General features: G+C 49.5%; 1 protein-coding gene across 4 annotated transcripts in view; it reads left to right on the top strand.

Moving 5' to 3' along the window:
• Positions 1 to 18,300, top strand: part of agap1 (ArfGAP with GTPase domain, ankyrin repeat and PH domain 1) — a 148,181-nt gene that overhangs the window by 91,865 nt on the left and 38,016 nt on the right. For all 4 annotated transcript variants that reach the window (XM_064311740.1, XM_064311741.1, XM_064311743.1 and 1 more), the window contains 3 exons: positions 7,488 to 7,592; positions 10,612 to 10,780; positions 14,261 to 14,425. In XM_064311740.1, coding sequence (XP_064167810.1) covers positions 7,488 to 7,592; positions 10,612 to 10,780; positions 14,261 to 14,425 — 439 coding nt within the window. The remainder of the gene's footprint in view (positions 1 to 7,487; positions 7,593 to 10,611; positions 10,781 to 14,260; positions 14,426 to 18,300) is intronic.

Here is an 18,300-nt window from a genome sequence, read left to right as displayed (position 1 = left end):
AGATTCACAAGCTTTGTTTACAGAACCTGTTTACTGCTAGGACTCCACCAGCATCTGCTCCTTGTTCCTAATTAGCTGCTAATTACTGGAGAGGCTTGCACTTGTCTTTGTCACCCCCCCCCCCCTCGCCGATGCAGGCATCTCACATTTTAACAGATTAATTTGCTGCAGCGCTGCCGTGTCTTGGAGTGGAATCCGTGAGGCAGAAGATGGGAACGAGGCAGAGAGGCAGGAAATGATAGAGGCTGAAAAACAGGAAGTGCGAGAGGCCAGGAGGAAGTTATTGAGGCAGGAAGTTTGACTTTGAGCATCAATGGCTAAAAATGTACTATGGCAGACAGAAGCAAGTGAAATTCACGCATGTGCAAAAAAAGCAGGTTTATTTCCAGTTATCGTAGCTGTACCTGCAGCCCTCGATCCTTAAAGTCCCCATTGATAGAGGCAGAGATGAGGGGGAAGGTATGCAGGCAGAGAATAAGTGGGTGCTATGGTGACAGCTCGAGGAAGTGATAAGCAGGGGGGACATGATTGAGACAGGAAGTGATGGAGGCAAAGAGACAGGAAGTGACAGAGTTTAGAGGCAGGAGCAGAGTGGAGGATGAGGGAGAGAGGAGCAGGCAGGAGCGCCTCCTCACAGCAGCCGTTCGGCCGGGCCCCCGCCACCCCGAGGGCGCTGTTGTTTTTAGATCACACCCCGCGCCCGCCGCCATTTTAGCCCCCGCCACGATAATTACCGCGGACAGCGGGCTGCGAGCTTCCTAAAAACAAGTGACTGCGCATTAGCCACGCGCATTACACAGCCCCTGTAACCGTTCTGGGCACATATCAAGTGCTGTTACCTCCCGAAAACGGGCGCTTTGGAATGGCCGCCGGGGTCGTCTGTCACAAGAGCTCGTGACCTCAGAGAGAGGGTGAGAGAGCTCCGCCCTCTCCGGCACGCGGCCTTTTCCAGGGCCTGGCCACGGGCGGCGTTTCGCCAGCGAAGGCCTGCTCGCCCCGTTCTCTCTCACCTGCCCAGTCAGGGCTATGATAGGCACAGTGAGCTGAAGGTTAAAGGTCGACAGAAGGCTATGCTAAGCCCAGTGTCAGGTTTAAACAGGTTGTGCTCAGTTCAAGAGGTCAGGCAGTGGCAGCTTACTGATTATTTTGTGCAAACTGTGCATGCTTTTTCAGTCACAGGGTGAAGACATTTTGGCAAACAGTTACACATACCTGTGCAAGACCTTCCGATGGCTAGTCATTGATAAGACCGCAGAAGATAGAACAATATCTCACATTCATAATCCCACACCATCCCTGTTTTTCATAGATTTTTTAACCGCACACTTGGCCCAACACTTGGGCACTGTGACTTGGTTACGCCAGAGATACAGCTTAGTGGAGCTGAGAGGGTCGCTGTCATAATGGTAAATTGGCTCAGAAGTGCTTTACGGTCAAGCTGGCCTCAAATGTAGGAAGTGAGCAGCTCCCACCTTGGTGGCCATTTTACACCAGAGCACGCTCTGCGCGTTAGCTGGAGAAAGAAGGAGACGCGTCTTATCTTCCCATCACTGCCCTGCGTTTCATGCTATATATAAAATTTTATATTTTATATTTACATACTGTATGAATTTAGCGTGTTTGTGGTGAAAGGGCACGCGTGTAGCGTGGTCATGCCGGCTGCTCTCGTGTAAAGACGCGTCTAAGTTGTGACAGAAAGTTTGCGCCCTCTAAAGTGGGTGCTTTGTTAGGAGTTAAATTGGATGGTTAATTTGGCTGTTATTTACCCTGTAATTCATTAGTTTCGCAGCGCCACTGGCAGCAGGCAGGCTGTAATTTCACGCCTCGCAATAAAAGATGTCTCATAATCTGCTTCATTTAGCAGCGAAAGAATTTAATGAAATTAACTGCGGTCCTAATTAAGACGGTGAATATTAAAGACCTGCTATCAAGTCCTTAACGAGAACAGCAAGATCCGCCTTCCGCTGGATTCGCAAAATATCATTTCCCCAGGAAAGGTTGTCACCGCTCAGAAGCGTTCCGGGAATGATTACCTTTTTTTTTTTTTTTTTTTGCCTTGCTAATTAACCCATGAAATTCCTCTTTCATTTTTTTTACATGTATTTTTTGTTTAGAAAGGTATAAGAATATGTTGGGAGAAATGTTCTTCGATTGCTGGTGTGTGGTGGTGAGTGCAGGTACGACGTGTTGGATCATCACAGAAGATATCTTTGTTGTGGTGGGGGATCCTCCATTTCGGTTTCTGTAGGGTGTCTGAAGGGTGTCCCATGATGCTGTGAGTTTAGGCACTGCACTTCCTCCATTTCCTGTTTGGTAGCATCGTGGGTCTGTGGCTTAACGAAGTGGAGGGATTTAAGGGAAGGGGGCTGGTCACTGACCCAAAGCCAAAGCAGGCCTTCCTGACCAGAGAGGCAGAAAGCGAACCCGTGTTCTTCACTTTCCTGTTCTTTCTCATTGTCAAAAAAAATGAGATTAGGGTCAGGGTTTTATCTCCTAATGAATTGAGACTGCTGAAGTAAGGTTTGGATAATTGAGTTTATAATTAATTACCCAGAACTCTTATCAGATAAATCAGTTGCTGCGTTTTTTTTCTGTCCTGTTTTATTTTATCTTGAGCTCGCCCAGCTCCCTGGGGCCTGACCTTCCCTGTCCTTGCTTCATCAGAGACGACCTTATCTGTGTGTGTGTGTGTGGTTGTGTGTGCGCGCGCGTGTGTATGTGTGTGCGCGTACATGTGTGCATGTGTGTCTGTTCTCAGCCCCAGTGAAGTGCACCCTGTGCGGGTGAGAGCTCGCTGGTTCAGCCGTTCTGTAGCTCTGTGTTTGTTCAGTGTCTCTGTGATCTCCCCTCAGATCTCCCAGCATACCCCTCACCCGTCACACGCTCGTACGTGTGCAGTACGGCTCGTGTCCATCGTTCCCATTTAGCCGCATGCGACCGCACGGCCCTGTGCTTGGCTGTATGGAGGTGTGTGAGCGGAGCGGGGTGGGGGGTGGGGGTGTATAACCCCAGCACCCGCGCACACTGTGTCTCCCCCGTGCCCCCCCTCCCCAGAGGTGTCTGTGCGGATGATAAATGGGCTGGGGGTGTTGCTGACCGCACCGGCCCGATCAGATGGCCGGCCGCGATACGGGCTGTCCGGCTTTCAGCCGCCGTCCGTCACCGAGCCGCGGCCCCCGGCCCTGACTGACGCCGGGGAAATGAGCCAGCGTGGCCCCCGCCCCGCCCGCCCCGCCCCCGTCTCACACACACGGCCTGGAATGACATCCTCAGTCCCCTGTCCTGACATGAACAAAGGCCTGCTCTGAGCAGATCTGTAGCTACTGCTGTGTGTGTGTGTGTGTGTGTGTGTGTGTGTGCGTGTGTGTGTGCATGTGCATGCATGCGAGTGTGTATGTATGTGTATGTTTTAAGTCACTTTTCAGGGAATCACACTCTTCTATGGCTTCTGTGGGGAGACCTGCCCTGTTCAGTTCAGCTGAGGACTGTGGGAAGTCCTGTGTTTATTTTATGGAGCCAGGCAGAAGTATTGACTTCCTATTTGCAGCAATTGACCAGTAAGGCCAGAGCGTAGGCCGTGAACAGGGCTCCTGCAGTTAGACAGGATAAGCAGGGTGATCGCGCTCTTATTTTGACAGAGGGCCGTGCGTTCCCTTAGTAACAGGAGAGCGTCAGTCAGTCAGTCAGATTGCAGCACGCTGGTGAGCGTCACAGTCGAATGAGCTAGCAAGCTAACGTGTGGTTCTCAACATATGTACTTGGTGTCAGCAGGTACGATGCCCCCCCCACCACCCATTTTTTATCATTTCATTTTATTTTTTATTTATTATTTATGCTGTTTCCCCCCCAATCTCTTCTCTTGATGGAAGCAACCGCTTGGAAATGAAGAAATGCAAATTCATGATTTATTTATTTCCTCAATTTATTCTCTGTGGGGAGACCTTGCGAGCTGTCAGGCCAGCGAAGGTAACGGAGAGCGAGCTAATGTGTCATCAGGCCGGGTTTTAGGTGGTGAAAAATACGGCCCATCAGAGGGGCGACGTGCCGTTCAATTAGCCTCCCCCGCTAAAGGATCGCTTGTCACCCGGGCGACGGATGAGCAAAATTAATAAACCCGGCCCCAAATTGTGTGGACACTTTATAAAAATAGGTCGGGTAGTTTGCTACTGTGTGCAGCGATGGGGATACCTTTAACGGATCCTCCTCCCAGCCTCTTGCTTACACGCACACACATACACACACACACACACACTCACATGCACACATGCAGATGCACACACGCACATGCACACACACACACACACACTCACATGCACATGCACACATGCACACACTCACATGCGCACACACACACGCACACACACTCACTCACATGCGCACACACACACGCACACACACTCACTCACATGCACACACACACACACACACTCACATGCACTCGCACACACATGCAAGCACGCACACACACACACACACACACACATTTAGATGCACATACAAAATGGTTTACACATGCTCAAACAGGCTGTACACAAGTGACACACTGTAGGCCTCAAACCGGGTTTGGCTCAAATGATAATTTCAAGGGACTTTAGCCTAACTGTTTTAATAGAAATGTCTCATTGAACCACTATCAGGAAGGCATTTTTATTTTCACTTGATTGTATGTTATGGCTAGCAACATGTTTCACATGTAATTCTCAGGGATGTCTTGGAATGTTTTCTGTTTTTACTGGAATTTTTCAGTATTTTAAAGTTTCACTGTTTTAAATACTTGTTTAAGTCGTGCCTGTCACTTGTGTATGCATTGGCCTGTTTCACATTCAGAGGCGCTGACCCAGAGTCCCACAACCCCCGTCTTCTCACGATAGATCCTGTGAGGGAAATGGGGAATGTTTCTTGGGAAAAATGTTCCCATTCAGTTAGTGGGCTTGACAGAGGGGTAATTCTGTGCAATGGCATGTGATGTACAACATGAAGCTCAGTGGTGCAGAATGATGCGCTACGCTAAACTCTACCCTATCCCGAAAATTCAGAGTTCTGGTGCGTTAGAAGTTCAGGTCGTCACAGTTTCGCACTCCGTTGATTGAAATGTTTTAACAAGGCCAAGAGCACGTTAGCCTTTAATTTGAATTTAAATTGAAACGTGCCGCTACCTCTCGTTTATCACGGTCTGCATTCTCCCTCGGTTTGTTGTTTTTATCGTCCTTTTGCGGGCCCGGTTCGGTCGCTGTAACCGAAATCAAAACATTAAAAAAACGATGTTATTTGTTTCCGTTTGTTTACAGAAGGGCCCATGTGCAGCGGGCCCCTCCTCCTCCTCCTGGCCTCGCTGTCAGCCTCCACTTTGCGTGATCTTTTTCCCAGACACGCTTGGACTCTATTAATTTCCCTCGTCTGCAGTGTTAATGTTTAACAAGTCCAGTGAAGTGACACACACAGCAGATACGGAGTAATTGCTAATCAGCGGACAGTTTTATTCCCCTCTTGCCTAATGAATTTGGCTGAAATGAAGTGTGGGCGGTTGCCTGTTAAACAGCCAGCCAGGCGCAGCTGATGTGCGTAGGAGAGCTCGGTAATGGTCAGATCCGCGCGCTAATGTGTCCTCGTATATTCGTATGAGAACGAGAATTAATAATACATTTTTAAAAACCGTCTCGCTTCCTGAAAGAATTTATTTTTTCTTTCAATTTTTTTTTGTATGTGTAAACAAACCACAGTTACTTTCAGTTCTGGGGTTGTTATCTGAGATTTACTTTCGGTACGGGAAGACTTTTTTTTCTTTCTTTTTTCCCCTGCGGATTTAAAAAAAAGAAAACTGTTTCACGAAGTGCTTTCAAATAATAAAAATTCAGCAGCAGTATGGAGGCTTCTGGAATAGCTTCTTTATCTAATGCATTTTATTCAGTCAATGTTTGACAAATAATGAGTTACAGAATAAACACCAAGCGTATCGTCTCTGTGATAAACCCCAGGATGATATTCCCTTTTGCTGTTTGCTGAGCAGATACACTTTGACACTGGACGTGCCCGTTATCTTTACAAATTACTCCATTAGATTGCTGGATATTTAACTGAAGCGGTTAGGTCTGATGGGTACAGTGACGGCATCTGCTCTGGAGATTGAACCCGCAGATTCCACGGCTGCGAAGGCCACTTCACCCACTAATACTCCACAGTACCAGAGTCCATTTGTCAAATCTGCCATTCAACTCCTCATCTAGGGAGAGCGTGTGCTTTAGCTTATTCACACGCTGAGCTCAAGCAGAGCAGTGATCTAATCAGTATGTGCCGGCACATCAGCCTGGCGCTGGCAGGTGATTTGACCTGCGAGCTATCAATGGCTTGACCTGTGAGCTGTCTTTGCGAAGATAGTTTGTTTGAGGATGTGCGTAGATGCATCTATATTTTTGTCTTTAGTCGGGCAGTAGAAAAGCAGAACAGGTTACAGATGGAGACGGGATCACAGTACAGAAAGTTCCATGGTAGGGATTCAAACCCCAGGCCACTGCCAACTGCCCCGCACAGTCTCCCAACTTCTTTGGGGGGGGGCAGGGGGGTAGGAGCAGGAACTTTTTGAGGTCATTATTGAGGTACCTCTCTCTATCATGCCCCCCCCCTTTCCCCCGCCCCTCACCATGAGCCTGTGACTGAAGCAGGGATCAATAAATCTTTGTTGGTAAATAATTGCCATCGAACAGGCCTTTAATATAAATTTATGAGCGCCATTTCATCACAGCCTGCAGACACTGTGAGGTGCCACGGCATAGATTTCCTATATCGCTACCGCTTAACATTTAGAACATTAACATTGCCCAGCGTTCATGTCGAGAGGAGAGAGGTACTCCAAGTTCGGCGCAAAGTCACCCCCTCCCCAACCCGAAACAGGGCTCAAAATAATGTCGAATTCTCGATGTAGCAATTAATGGCAGTGATTTACTGTGCCTTCAGATCCCCACCCCCCCAGCTCCTGCCGAAAGTGTCGGAAGTACCTTTGTTTCACCACTAGATGGCGAAATACACAAGCACGGGGAGCAAAAGCAGGGCCTGATCTTAAGGAATTAGTCTGTAGGAATCTTCAGCCCAGTTACAAAGCAAGCCATTTGTGCAATGCTCCAATCTACATCCGCTAAATTCCTGCTCATTTTTTGGTGGGTCTGGGGATATTTGGAGGGAAGGGGGATAGAAATAAAGTTAGTCATGACATCAAAGGGAGCCCTGCCACAACTTGCCTACACAATGTCAGGCTTGTGAATAAGAATAATGATGTAATAATGTGTGTGCAATAATAATAATAATAATAATACATATGTTTCACGGCACTGCAAGTGTTTATTTGGCCGGTTTACTATGAAAGTAACATTTCCCAAAATGTATGTATTTTGGTCAACTGTTCAGCATCTCAGTACACAGTGCTATATAAAAATAATATTAACTGATATTAATATGAATACTCTTTCTCTCTCTCTGTCTCTCTCTCTCTGTAGGGAATGCTCCTAAAGCGCAGTGGCAAGTCCCTAAATAAAGAGTGGAAGAAGAAATACGTTACCCTGTGCGACAACGGCGTGCTCACCTACCACCCCAGCCTGCACGTGAGTATCCCTGCCCCCGACTTCCTGCTCTCTGACCGCAACTTCCTGCTCTCTGATCCCTGACCCCGCCCTCTCCTCCATCAGCTGAGGTCACAGGCCTCTAACTCAGAGCCTGGGGGGCTCCGTGTGAATGCACGTCTTCTGTGTCAACCAATTACCCCGCCTTAATTGGTCTAATTAGTTAATTAGTTTGTATGGGGAAACAGGCGAGACAGACTGTTGTTGTCTGTCTGGATTACTTACTTTTCACATTTGCGTTTTAACTCATGTTCGTCTTCCTACAGCTTTGAAACTGTAAACGCTTTTAAATTTCCTCAAGTTATGAAAATATATTCTACAACATTCTACAGCATTCTTTGATTTAGTTTTTGTGAAAGCTTTGTATTTCTTGTTATGAATATTTTAGTTATAAGTGCACTAAAAAAATATCACATTACTGGTGAGTGGAGTCATATGGACAGCTAATTCCAGTGTGCAGGACAATACGAACAGCTACCATGGATATCCCACAATTATGCTAATAAAAGTTTTCACTAGCAGCATTGATTTCCACATCTTTCCCAAAATGCATTGCTGCAAGAAGTTTCTTTGTGGTGAGAATTTCTTCCACAGAGCTGTGCTTTGTCATGTTAAAGCCATATTTGACTTGCAGAGATAGCAGATGCTATAGCAGGCTTACAGCTTGTTCATGTTAATAACTATACAATTTTTAATGGGTTAAAATGTGTATATCAAAAGATGGTTTGGGCAGCTGCAGTAAGTTCTCCTGGATCAGTCGTGTTGCTAAGCATAGGCTAAGTAGCACAAATGGTCCTCACCGCGTGGCTTAAGCAACAGAAATCACATCAATTCCTCTCACACTTTGTGGGTTTTCAGACAACAGCATCACCATGAAAGATGTTCATTTTTCTTTTCTTGATCCGTTCTTTCTCTCGCGCTGGACTCGGCGAGCTCTGCCCGCTGGGATAGCTGGCCTCCTGGCGGCTTTCCCGCCACGCCGCGCAGCGTAGCCCGCCTGGCCGTCAGGACTCCGCTGATTGAGCGAGATGCGCCTGGGCCGCTGCGTCACCTGCGTGCCCAATCGCGACGTGGATAACGTGTAGCATTATGTCGTAATGGCCTCCCCTAATTGCCCGCTTCCCTAGGCTTGTTAGCGCACGCGGACTGTATGCTGTCCCTGCGCCATCTTATTGATGATATTTTCTCTCTCTGTCTTCCTGCAGATGCAATCAGACCTTAATGTTATTTTTAATTAAAACCTGAATTACGTTGTTAGCGTGAGAGCTTAGCCCATGCTAGGTCAGAGGCATGGATTCAGGTAGCCAGAAGAAAAGCACGCCTAATCAGTTAATGAATTTATTTGTATTAATTGCCTTACTCTTAATTGATTGATTTGACATTTTGAATAGTCAAGCTTTTGCCACCTCTGTCTCCACGCACGGTCCCCTTCCCCGTGCGCTACACGTAGCTCTGGTTCTGTAGACGCAAGAAGAGATCCCCATTCTCCCAGTGCTGTGGAGAACAACTTTGCTCACGCAGTGTTCTGGATTAATGGTTGCATTGCAGGAAAAAAAGAAAAGAAAAAACTGAGATATGTCCTCAGTATAAATGCTGATCCCATACCGTCCCATTTGGAGTGATCACATGATCTCGGGTCACGTGATCCGGCTCTCCAGCGCAGTAAACACTTGCGGCGTGCCGGAAGTCCGGGAGCTGACTCAGAGCAGACCCCCAGCGTGGGTAAAAGGTTGCGGTGTCCAGTGGGATATCGGAGAGCCAGTCCACCAAACGGCTCCACACTGATCCTGTGTTCATTAGTTTTAAACTGACCCCCGCCCCCCCCCCCAAAGCTTCGTCAAGTGCTCTCAGCATCCAGCAGGTCCTCCACATCTGTAAGGGACGCCATCAATTAGACTGTTTGTTGAGGCTAATAGAATGAAACTCAATCATGGCTCTTAATTGCTTGACTATGTGAAAAGAGATCACATTAATGCTACTAATTAAGTGCGTGGAAATAGATGCAGCATAATTAGCGGTGAAACTTGATAATGCTCCCCTGAAAATGGAGAACATTCTACAGCTGGCACACTTGCACATCTTTCAAAAAAGTATTCAAGTACGTAAATATATGCATAGATTAAAAAAACAAAAAAAAAACTTTTCCACGTGTTTGTTTGGTCTTTTAGAAAGGACTCTTCATCAGATCTGTGCTTCCAGTGTTCTTACCAGCCCTCCGAACTTAAGCTGTAAACATGGTGTGTGATCTTGCATATGCGTGCACACACACACGCACACACACACAACGTGTCCTCCGTATGTAGTTTGTGGGGTCCGGCTCGCCGCACCCCTCGTGCGGTTCCCAGCGTGCGGATGATAAAAGGAGGGAAATGCAAATGGAGATGCAATTACCTCCGTCAAGCTGTTGCAGGGCCGCTGATGACTCCAGCGGGGCCGGGGCTGAAGAGCTCTCTGGTGGCTTGTTAAGCGCTGTCGAGAGCACTTGGCTTTGAAATGCCATTTTGTCAGTCTCTCGTGAGGAGAGGGTGGGGCAGGGTGCTGTGGAGGGGGGTGGGGTGGGGGGGGGCTTGTCGTCTTCTCATCCCGATGCGTCGTCCTTGCCCTCCTCGCCAGACGCCGCTCTGGTCTTGCCCCCCCCCCCTCTTTGATGTAGGACGTCCCAGCTTGCGCACCGGGGTATTCTGCCCCCCCGCTTCAGTGAGCGAGGGGGGGGCTGGCGTGGCCCTCATGGAGATAGCGGCAGGCTGCAGTGTGGTTAGTGTGTTCTGCAGGGAGAAAACCATGACGACCCCCCCCAGAGGGATATTTAGAGCGTGGGGGCGAGGTCCCAATGGAGAGAGCATTTGGCGAGAAGCACTAAAATAATTAGGGCTTGTTTAATTGCTCAAATGAAAAGAAGTTTTAACGGGCAGGTCACACTTGACCACAGCCACATGTTTGTGTGTGTGTGTGTGTGCACGTGTGAGAGTAACCCCATGCACATGCTCATCTCTGCTCACAGGACTACATGCAGAACATCCACGGTAAAGAGGTGGACCTCCTGCGCACCACTGTGAAGGTCCCGGGCAAGCGCCCCCCCCGCGCCGTGTCCACCTGCTCCTCCGTGTCCAGCCCCAAAACCAACGGGCTCGCCAAGGACATGAGCAACCTGCAGCTGGGCCAGAACCAGGGTCAGCCTCATCACCCCTCACACACACACACCTGAACACACGCACACACATGCACTCACACGCACGCACATACGCACACATACACACACACACACACGCACATGCACTCACATGCACACGCACACATATACACACACACACACACACACACACACACACATGTCCTTAGTAGTCTGTCACCTGCTCTGTCAGAACCACAGGTGAGTCTGTCACCTGCTCTGTCAGAACCACAGGTGAGTCTGTCACCTGCTCTGTCAGAACCACAGGTGAGTCTGTCACCTGCTCTGTCAGAACCACAGGTGAGTCTGTCACCTGCTCTGTCAGAACCACAGGTGAGTCTGTCACCTGCTCTGTCAGAACCAGTGTGGCGTGAGTCACAGACCGCGTGTAGAGCAGTATGGGTCTGGCTCACACTCGAGTCCCCTCAGTACTGACCACCTGAGACTGACACAACACCACTTTCAGGAATTAACAGCCTGAAGAAAAAAACAAGGCCACAACTTGTATGAACGGGAAAACATATATGTACAATTTGTGCGAAGACAACTAAAATATCAGCGGTCTGTCAGACAAGTAAAATGTCAGTGCTGTTCGACATCATTTTTGTCATTTTGTTTTTAAACCTCCATAAAATCTCAGAATCTCTAGGGTTTCAGAAGGAAACGGTTTTCCTTTTTTTCAACGCGAACCACACGTTTTGTGGGAAGCGCGGCGGGTCCTGTGTACAGGGTGTGGAAGGGCTGGGTAAAGGGACTGTGTTGTGCTGATGTGAGGCTGTTAGCCCTCTCTGCAGCCTGGGCCTGGAGTCTCGCTGCTCCGTTGGTCACTCTGGTTCTCAGTTGTAATGCCGTTTTTGTTACATCTTATTGATATCTTGTATTTATTTGTTTTATGTTTTCATTACATTGTATGCACATGCTTTGTATGGTGCCGCCTCACCATGTGAATAGAGCACGCACACTCGCACTCACGCACGCACTCACGCACGCACACACGCACGCACGCACGCACGCACGCACACACGCACTCACGATTCGCCAAGACCAAACTAATAGCATGACTATTCAGTGACCCGTGATACATGTACTAATTATCGTCATGAATATTAATGCAATCTGAGTCCTCTCTCCACTCAGCCAGCTCCAGAAATGGGCTCTAATGAGAGAGAGAGAGTGAGAGAGAGAGGCAGTGAAATAAAGAGAGCAGTGTACAATGGTACGGCAACAAAAATGTTGGGAATGTGGTGGTTTCATGTAACTTGATAGTCTGAATGACATCATATCCATGTGAAGCCCCAGTTTGTTTTGTGTTGATCTTTGTGTCATACCTTTTCGTTGTGTTTGTGCCCATGTATAGTTTCAACTCTGTTCTTTTAGGTATGTGCTTAACTCTGTGGTCCCATACATAGCTTGTAGTGTGTGTGTGTGTGTGTGTGTGTGGATAGATTTATGTGTATTTCTCTACTCCTGTACAGGGCTCTGACCTGCCCTGTGTGTGTGTGTGTGCGCGCGTGTGTGTGTAGGTATATGTGTATCCCTATACTCCCATACAGGGCTCTGACCTGTATTGGATTAATGAGCCCATGACACATTAGGAGCAGCGCTGAAAGGGTTTGGGCTAATGGGCCCCTTATATCTCCCTCTTTGATTGACACGTGTAAAGAGTAATTGGCTGCGGCGAGTGACAGCTCATTGGCCGCGCTTAGGACATATTCCATTTGGCCCATGCGGCTAGTCTCCCGAGCAGCGCTAAGGTTTGGCCTGCCATTGACATGCTCAGCCGAGGCCCACATTACTCCACATGTGCAGCCCACAGTGAGCTCCCCAAGAGCTCCATGGCTCCTTGCAGCCTCACAATGTAGTCCAGTGCGCCCACAGGAGCCCCAATGCAGCTCCCACAGGCAGCTCCACAATGCAGCCCCACGGTGCAGCCCCACAGTGCAGCCCTGTAATGCAGCCCCAGAGTGCAGCCCCAGAGTGCAGCCCCAGAGTGCAGCCCCAGAGTGCAGCCCCAGAGTGCAGCCCCAGAGTGCAGCCCCAGAGTGCAGCCCAGAGTGCAGCCCCACAATGCAGCCCCACAGTGCAGCCCAAGTGCAGCCCCAATGCAGCCCCACAATGCAGCTCCACAGTGCAGCCCCACAATGCAGCTCCCCAATGCAGCTCCCCAATGCAGCTCCACAATGCAGCTCCACAGTGCAGCCCCACAGTGCAGCCCCACAGTGCAGCCCACAACAGCAGCCCACAGTGCAGCCCACATGCAAGCCTCACAGTGCAGCCCAAGCAGCCACAGTGCAGCCCCACAGTGCAGCCTCACAGCGCAGCCCCACAGCGCAGCCCCGCGCATCTTATTCCCACCAGTTATCCAGGCCTCACTGTGTTTGAGCTTCAGCCTGCCGTGCTCCTCCCCTTGGACCGTGCGTCGCATTCAGTGTTAAACCGCGGTCCGACCGCCACCATCTCCGCTTGATCGCTCTGAAGTCTCCTTCCCTTTCCCTCTCTCCTCTCTCTGTCTCTCAGTCTAAATGTATATATTAATGTTCTCATTTAGCAAAAGGTGCTCATTAGGCAAGAGAGAGCCTTATTTATTCGTTTGAAAGGAGATTAAATTGAGACGTGACATTTCGGTCTGTGGAGCTCCCCGTAGGCAGGCGGCAGCGGCCTGTCATATATCCCCCACACAAATCACCGCCTTATACATCAACGCTGAAGCAGGTATATTTTTTAACTTTGGCTTCCTAAGTGCGTGTTTAAAAGGAGCTCTGTCACTTCCACTGGGCCGGGTTAAAGGAGCGGGAAAGGGGGCGAGGACAGACGAACGGACGGCTCGGCGGAAAACCTTGAGGAGTTCTTTAAGAGATAATGGCGGACAGGAAGAGGAGAGAAGAGCCTCTGCGGACTGAGATGGATAAGGCTACTCTGTAAATCGGAAGAGTCTCGCTCATTATTAAAGAGGGGTGCAGTTTACCATGCACCGGTAATGCGGTCATTAGTGGTGATTGAAAATAGATAGGCTCTACCTATTCCGCTCCAAACAACGTCCCGATTCTTGTAGTCCTTCCATGTCTGTTTTGACTACATTTCCATATGAGCACACAAAAATAGATTTGATCTCAGCAAGCACAAATCCCATGTAAACGGTCAATGTCTTCACTCTATTTGTCACTCCATTTGATTTTCAACTCTTCACTATCAACACTCTAACCCTTAGCCATGCTACTCTGAAACTCGTCGCCCAATTGAAACCAGCCTTTGAAAATTTTCGAAGCGCCTGTCGTTTGGCACATATGCAAGCATTCCTACCCTACAGGTTGTACATAACCTGCATGGATGGAAACCTTGTGTGTTACATCTTACCTGTTCCTCCCAGTGTGTTACATCTTACCTGTTCCTCCCAGTGTGTTACATCTTACCTGTTCCTCCCAGTGTGTTGTGTCTTATTGGTTCCTCTGACCCTGCCCCCCTCTCTCCCCCTCCCTCCCAGCTGGCTCGGTGACCAGCAGCTCCTCGGCCTCCCAGATGGCCAGTGGGATCAGCCTGGTGTCCTTCAACAGCCGGCCCGACGGCATGCACCAGCGCTCCTACTCCGTGTCCAGCGCTGACCAGTGGAGCGAAGCCACGGTCATCGCCAACTCCGGCATCAGCACAGGTAGGCGCACGCCCCCGCAGAGCTGGGGCAGAGCTGGGGGCAGAGCGGGGGGGGCCTCTCGAGTCCGAACGACAGTCAGTGCTGTTACACAGACCGATGGGTCTGGAATCACAGTCAGCTCTGAGGGACTGACGATTGGAGTCGCACCTGGAGTCAGTTCTGTTACATGGCCAGAAGGATGGCGGGTGGACTCACAGCCTGTTGTGGTTCTTACAGGGCCTGAGTTACAACGAGGCAGTCGTGGGGTGGGGAAGGGGTGTGACCATCACATCCTGGATCTCTCGTACATCTCCCATTGATTCAGCTGCCTCGGCCTAATGCTGCTTTAACTGTTTATCAAACTAATGGCCGCTCACAGGCCACCATTATCAACTCCAGATTCATTTTAAGGAGATGAGAATAAAAAAGTGCCCAGATTTTTCAATTAGCCAACCCCCCCACCCCCCCTCCACGTCTGGGAGAGGTCTGAGGGAATATGCTTTCAGAGCTCTTCTGCTTTCATTCTTCTGCCATTTAACCCTCTCATTCAATTCCCCGGAAGCACAATGGCTTTCCAATGGATTTCACTTATTGAACATCGCTTTAAGCTTGCCGTAGTAAGTTTCAGGACTTTGCATAAATTTGGTATAAAATTAGTTGATGACACTTGAATTTTCAGTGAAATTTTATCTTAAAACATCCATATTTTCATGCATTAGCACAAATGCCACAGGATGTTGATCTGTCTGACTGAATGTTGCTAGTATCCTTAGATTAAATGCAAACATCAGTTCAAATGCAATGCATTGTAAGCTTCTACATAAGAAGCTTACAAGACGTCTCTGAAGACACATTAGCAGAAGCCTTCTGATTGTGCATATCAGGTTATGCAGGTGCTTAAAATAATAATAATAATAATTATTATTATTATTCTTATTATCATTAGTATCATTGATAACCCATAGTTAGAGTTTCCGTCCGTGGCCAAGCTGCCGCTGCAGTGGTGCCACTCCCTCTGAAGCTGGCCGTTTACACTGTGTCGCCGGGGCGACGGACGGCGGGCAGTTGATTGGCACGTCGCTATGACGATGAGCGCGAGCGACAGAGTCCTGTCCAGCGGCCTCGGGTGCGATCAGCCCAACGCCCAGCGCCCGCCCGAGACGCCCATTAAAGCTGTGAAGTGCTTAAACGCGCGTCCGGGGGGCAGGGCACAGGCGCTGTCGGGGGGGGGGGCGCAGCTGGCGTTTTAATTTCCTGTGTTTGACACGCTCGTCCCGTGTCCGTCCGTCTGTCCGTCTGTCTGTCCGTGTGGAGCGACGGCATCAGACAGCCCCTTCGGGTAGGTCATATCTTTGACTCAGGTTGGCACATGACGGTTTGCCCTTCCTTACGATCCAATGAAAAGACACGCTCTGCCAGCGGGGCAACAAGGTACTGCTTACGCCCCGAATTTAGGGCATTCAGGCTAAGGAGAGAGCAGAGAGGAGCATTGGGGACTGGAAACTGCTTTTAACTGCCACTAATCCTACATGGTATTTGTTAGCGTTAAATGCTACAGTTAGGGTGCGGTAATATCGGTGCGCTCTCTGAAAGCCGGTGCAGGCGGTGTGGTGCGGGCGGGGCGTTTGCGTGGCTGTGTGCTGATGGCAGACATGCTGCAGTAATGGAGTCCTGGAGGCCTCTGTCAGGCCTGTTAGCGGCACGCTACTCAAAGCTGGCTGAAAGCACTGCTGCCACGTAAAGCCCCCACCTTCATAAAAACAACCTTTGCGGCGCAGACCTAATGATGTACCCATGCGCCGGCTGACTGGATGCGCTGTGACGGCTGGGTGACTTGGAAGTTGTCACCTCTAGCCCAGGGAGCTTACAGAAATGAGATCCCGCTTCCCTGACATTAAAGAGAGACAGAGAGAGAGAGAGAGAGAGAGAGGGGGAAATAAATGCAGCGATAAAGTAATTAGCTGAAGTTGTGCTGCCGTGGCCCCACGGGTCTGGAGAGAGTCGCTGCTGGTTATGTCCTCAGCAGTGGGAGGAGACGGTGGAGAGAGCCCCCTCGTCTTGCCTGCTTCTCCAGGCTCGCCCCCCCCCCCCCCTCCCTCCGCTCGAGCCTCCCCCGTTTAGAGACCCTTCACCTCGGCCGCGATCAGGCCAAAATCTTCCGAGACCAATCGGCGCTCATTTTTGGTGTTCGTGGGAAGAAGAAAGCCGGACGCTTGCTCAGTTTAGCAAAAAAAAAAAATAGAGCTTTGCTCGCCATCAAAGGAGAGAGTTTTAAAGTTCTTTGTTTTTTTGCTCAGCATCATTTTGACAGGAAAGAAAAGTTCCCTCGGTGTGAAAAGGCTCGTTGTTCTTCTCGCTTCATTCTTCGTCCGTATTCCAGGAGCTAACTGTGGCTCTGTCTGACGCGGTGTCGCATTGGATCTAACAGCCGCTTTAAAAGCTTGAAGGGAATTTGTTCATCTTAATCGGCACTGTGGCATCGCCCTGCTGTTAAACTTTTGGTGTTCCAGGATATACTCTCACATAGTCACGAAACACGGATCTCCTCCTTTATGAGTCGTTAAATGCTCATTAAGAATTTGTAACGGTACAGTTTTCTTAGTGTCATGGGAGTGTGTTGCTTGTGCTCCTCTCTCTTTTTATGTTTTTAACTCTGTGTGGTTTACATGGTTAGCGTAGCGTGCGTGGCGTTCCGTCTGAAACTAGACCGGGATTAAACCGTTATAATTGCAGCATCTTTGAAAAATAAAAAGCAGTTAAAGGGAAGCAGGGGAGAGCAGACGAGGCGGTTTAGAGAAGAGAGGCCGTCTCCGCCTCCCTGTCCCTGACGCCGCGGTCCGCCATGTCCCTCCGGGTGCCTCGCTCGCGTTTCGGCAAACGTGGCCCCGAGCGCCAACGCACGCACAAAAATAATAGGTTTGCCCTTTTTTATTTTATTTATTGTTGCCTTTTCCCCTCAATTATGTAAAAAAATAACTATTACTAACAAGACTAATGGCTGTGGCTCTAATTAGGAGCTAGGAGTCATTGGGCACAGAATGCGGGGGTTGGCTTGGACGGTGGGGGTGGGGCCTGTGAGAGAGCCTTCAGCGAATGACGGAGCTGCCTCTTTGGGGGGGTCACCCCAGTCTTTGCTGTTCTGACCGGTGGGCAAACATTCCTGGTTTAATTTGTCCCTGTCTGTAGGGCATCTCAGCTCTCGTCCTTTTGTGTTTACCCCCGCAAACAGCCACCCCCCCTCCCCCCCTTCCCTGCCGGCCCAGGAGCGGAGCGTCACTCTCTCCCTTTTCAGTTTACATCCACCGCTACCCCCCGGCTGCCGCCCAATGGCAGCCCAGCGTCTGCAGCCACTTTGGGATCCAGTCAGTTAAATGTTGGATTAAAGCCCACTGGAGATCAGCATTTAGGCCGCCTGCAACGCGCTGTTATCCAGAGTGACTTACATGGCTTACTGGGGTTTTATTTAATGCTAACATATGGCTCATGGGATATTTACTGAAGCAATTCAGCTTAAGTGCCTTGCTCAAGGTTGCAACTGCATTGTCTCGCCTGGGAATCAAACCTGCAACCTCTGAGTTGTCTATCCCTTGCGCTGCATCAGCAGAGGTAGGGCGGGAAGTCCACGGTCACATTCTCTGTGCCAGTAAGTGAATGATTGTGCCATACACACGGAACGTCTTAGTGTTTGTTGGTGTTCTTTGTTGTTTCTGTGGGCCTATCACCCGCCAGCGCATCAGAGGCGGGGCTAAACCTGGATGTGTGATCAGGCCGCTTTGTCTGTCTCGCCCGTCTGTCTGTCTGGCCTGTCCTTCTCCATTCAGCAGAAAGAGATCCCCCAACCTGCTGCACCTCACACACACCCCTGGTCCCTGTTTTGAGCATTTTTAACTTGCTCA

Source organism: Anguilla rostrata, chromosome 15 (genome assembly GCF_018555375.3).
Source record: "Anguilla rostrata isolate EN2019 chromosome 15, ASM1855537v3, whole genome shotgun sequence".
Lineage (NCBI taxonomy): Eukaryota > Metazoa > Chordata > Actinopteri > Anguilliformes > Anguillidae > Anguilla > Anguilla rostrata.
This window is presented reverse-complemented; position numbering and strand designations above follow the sequence as displayed.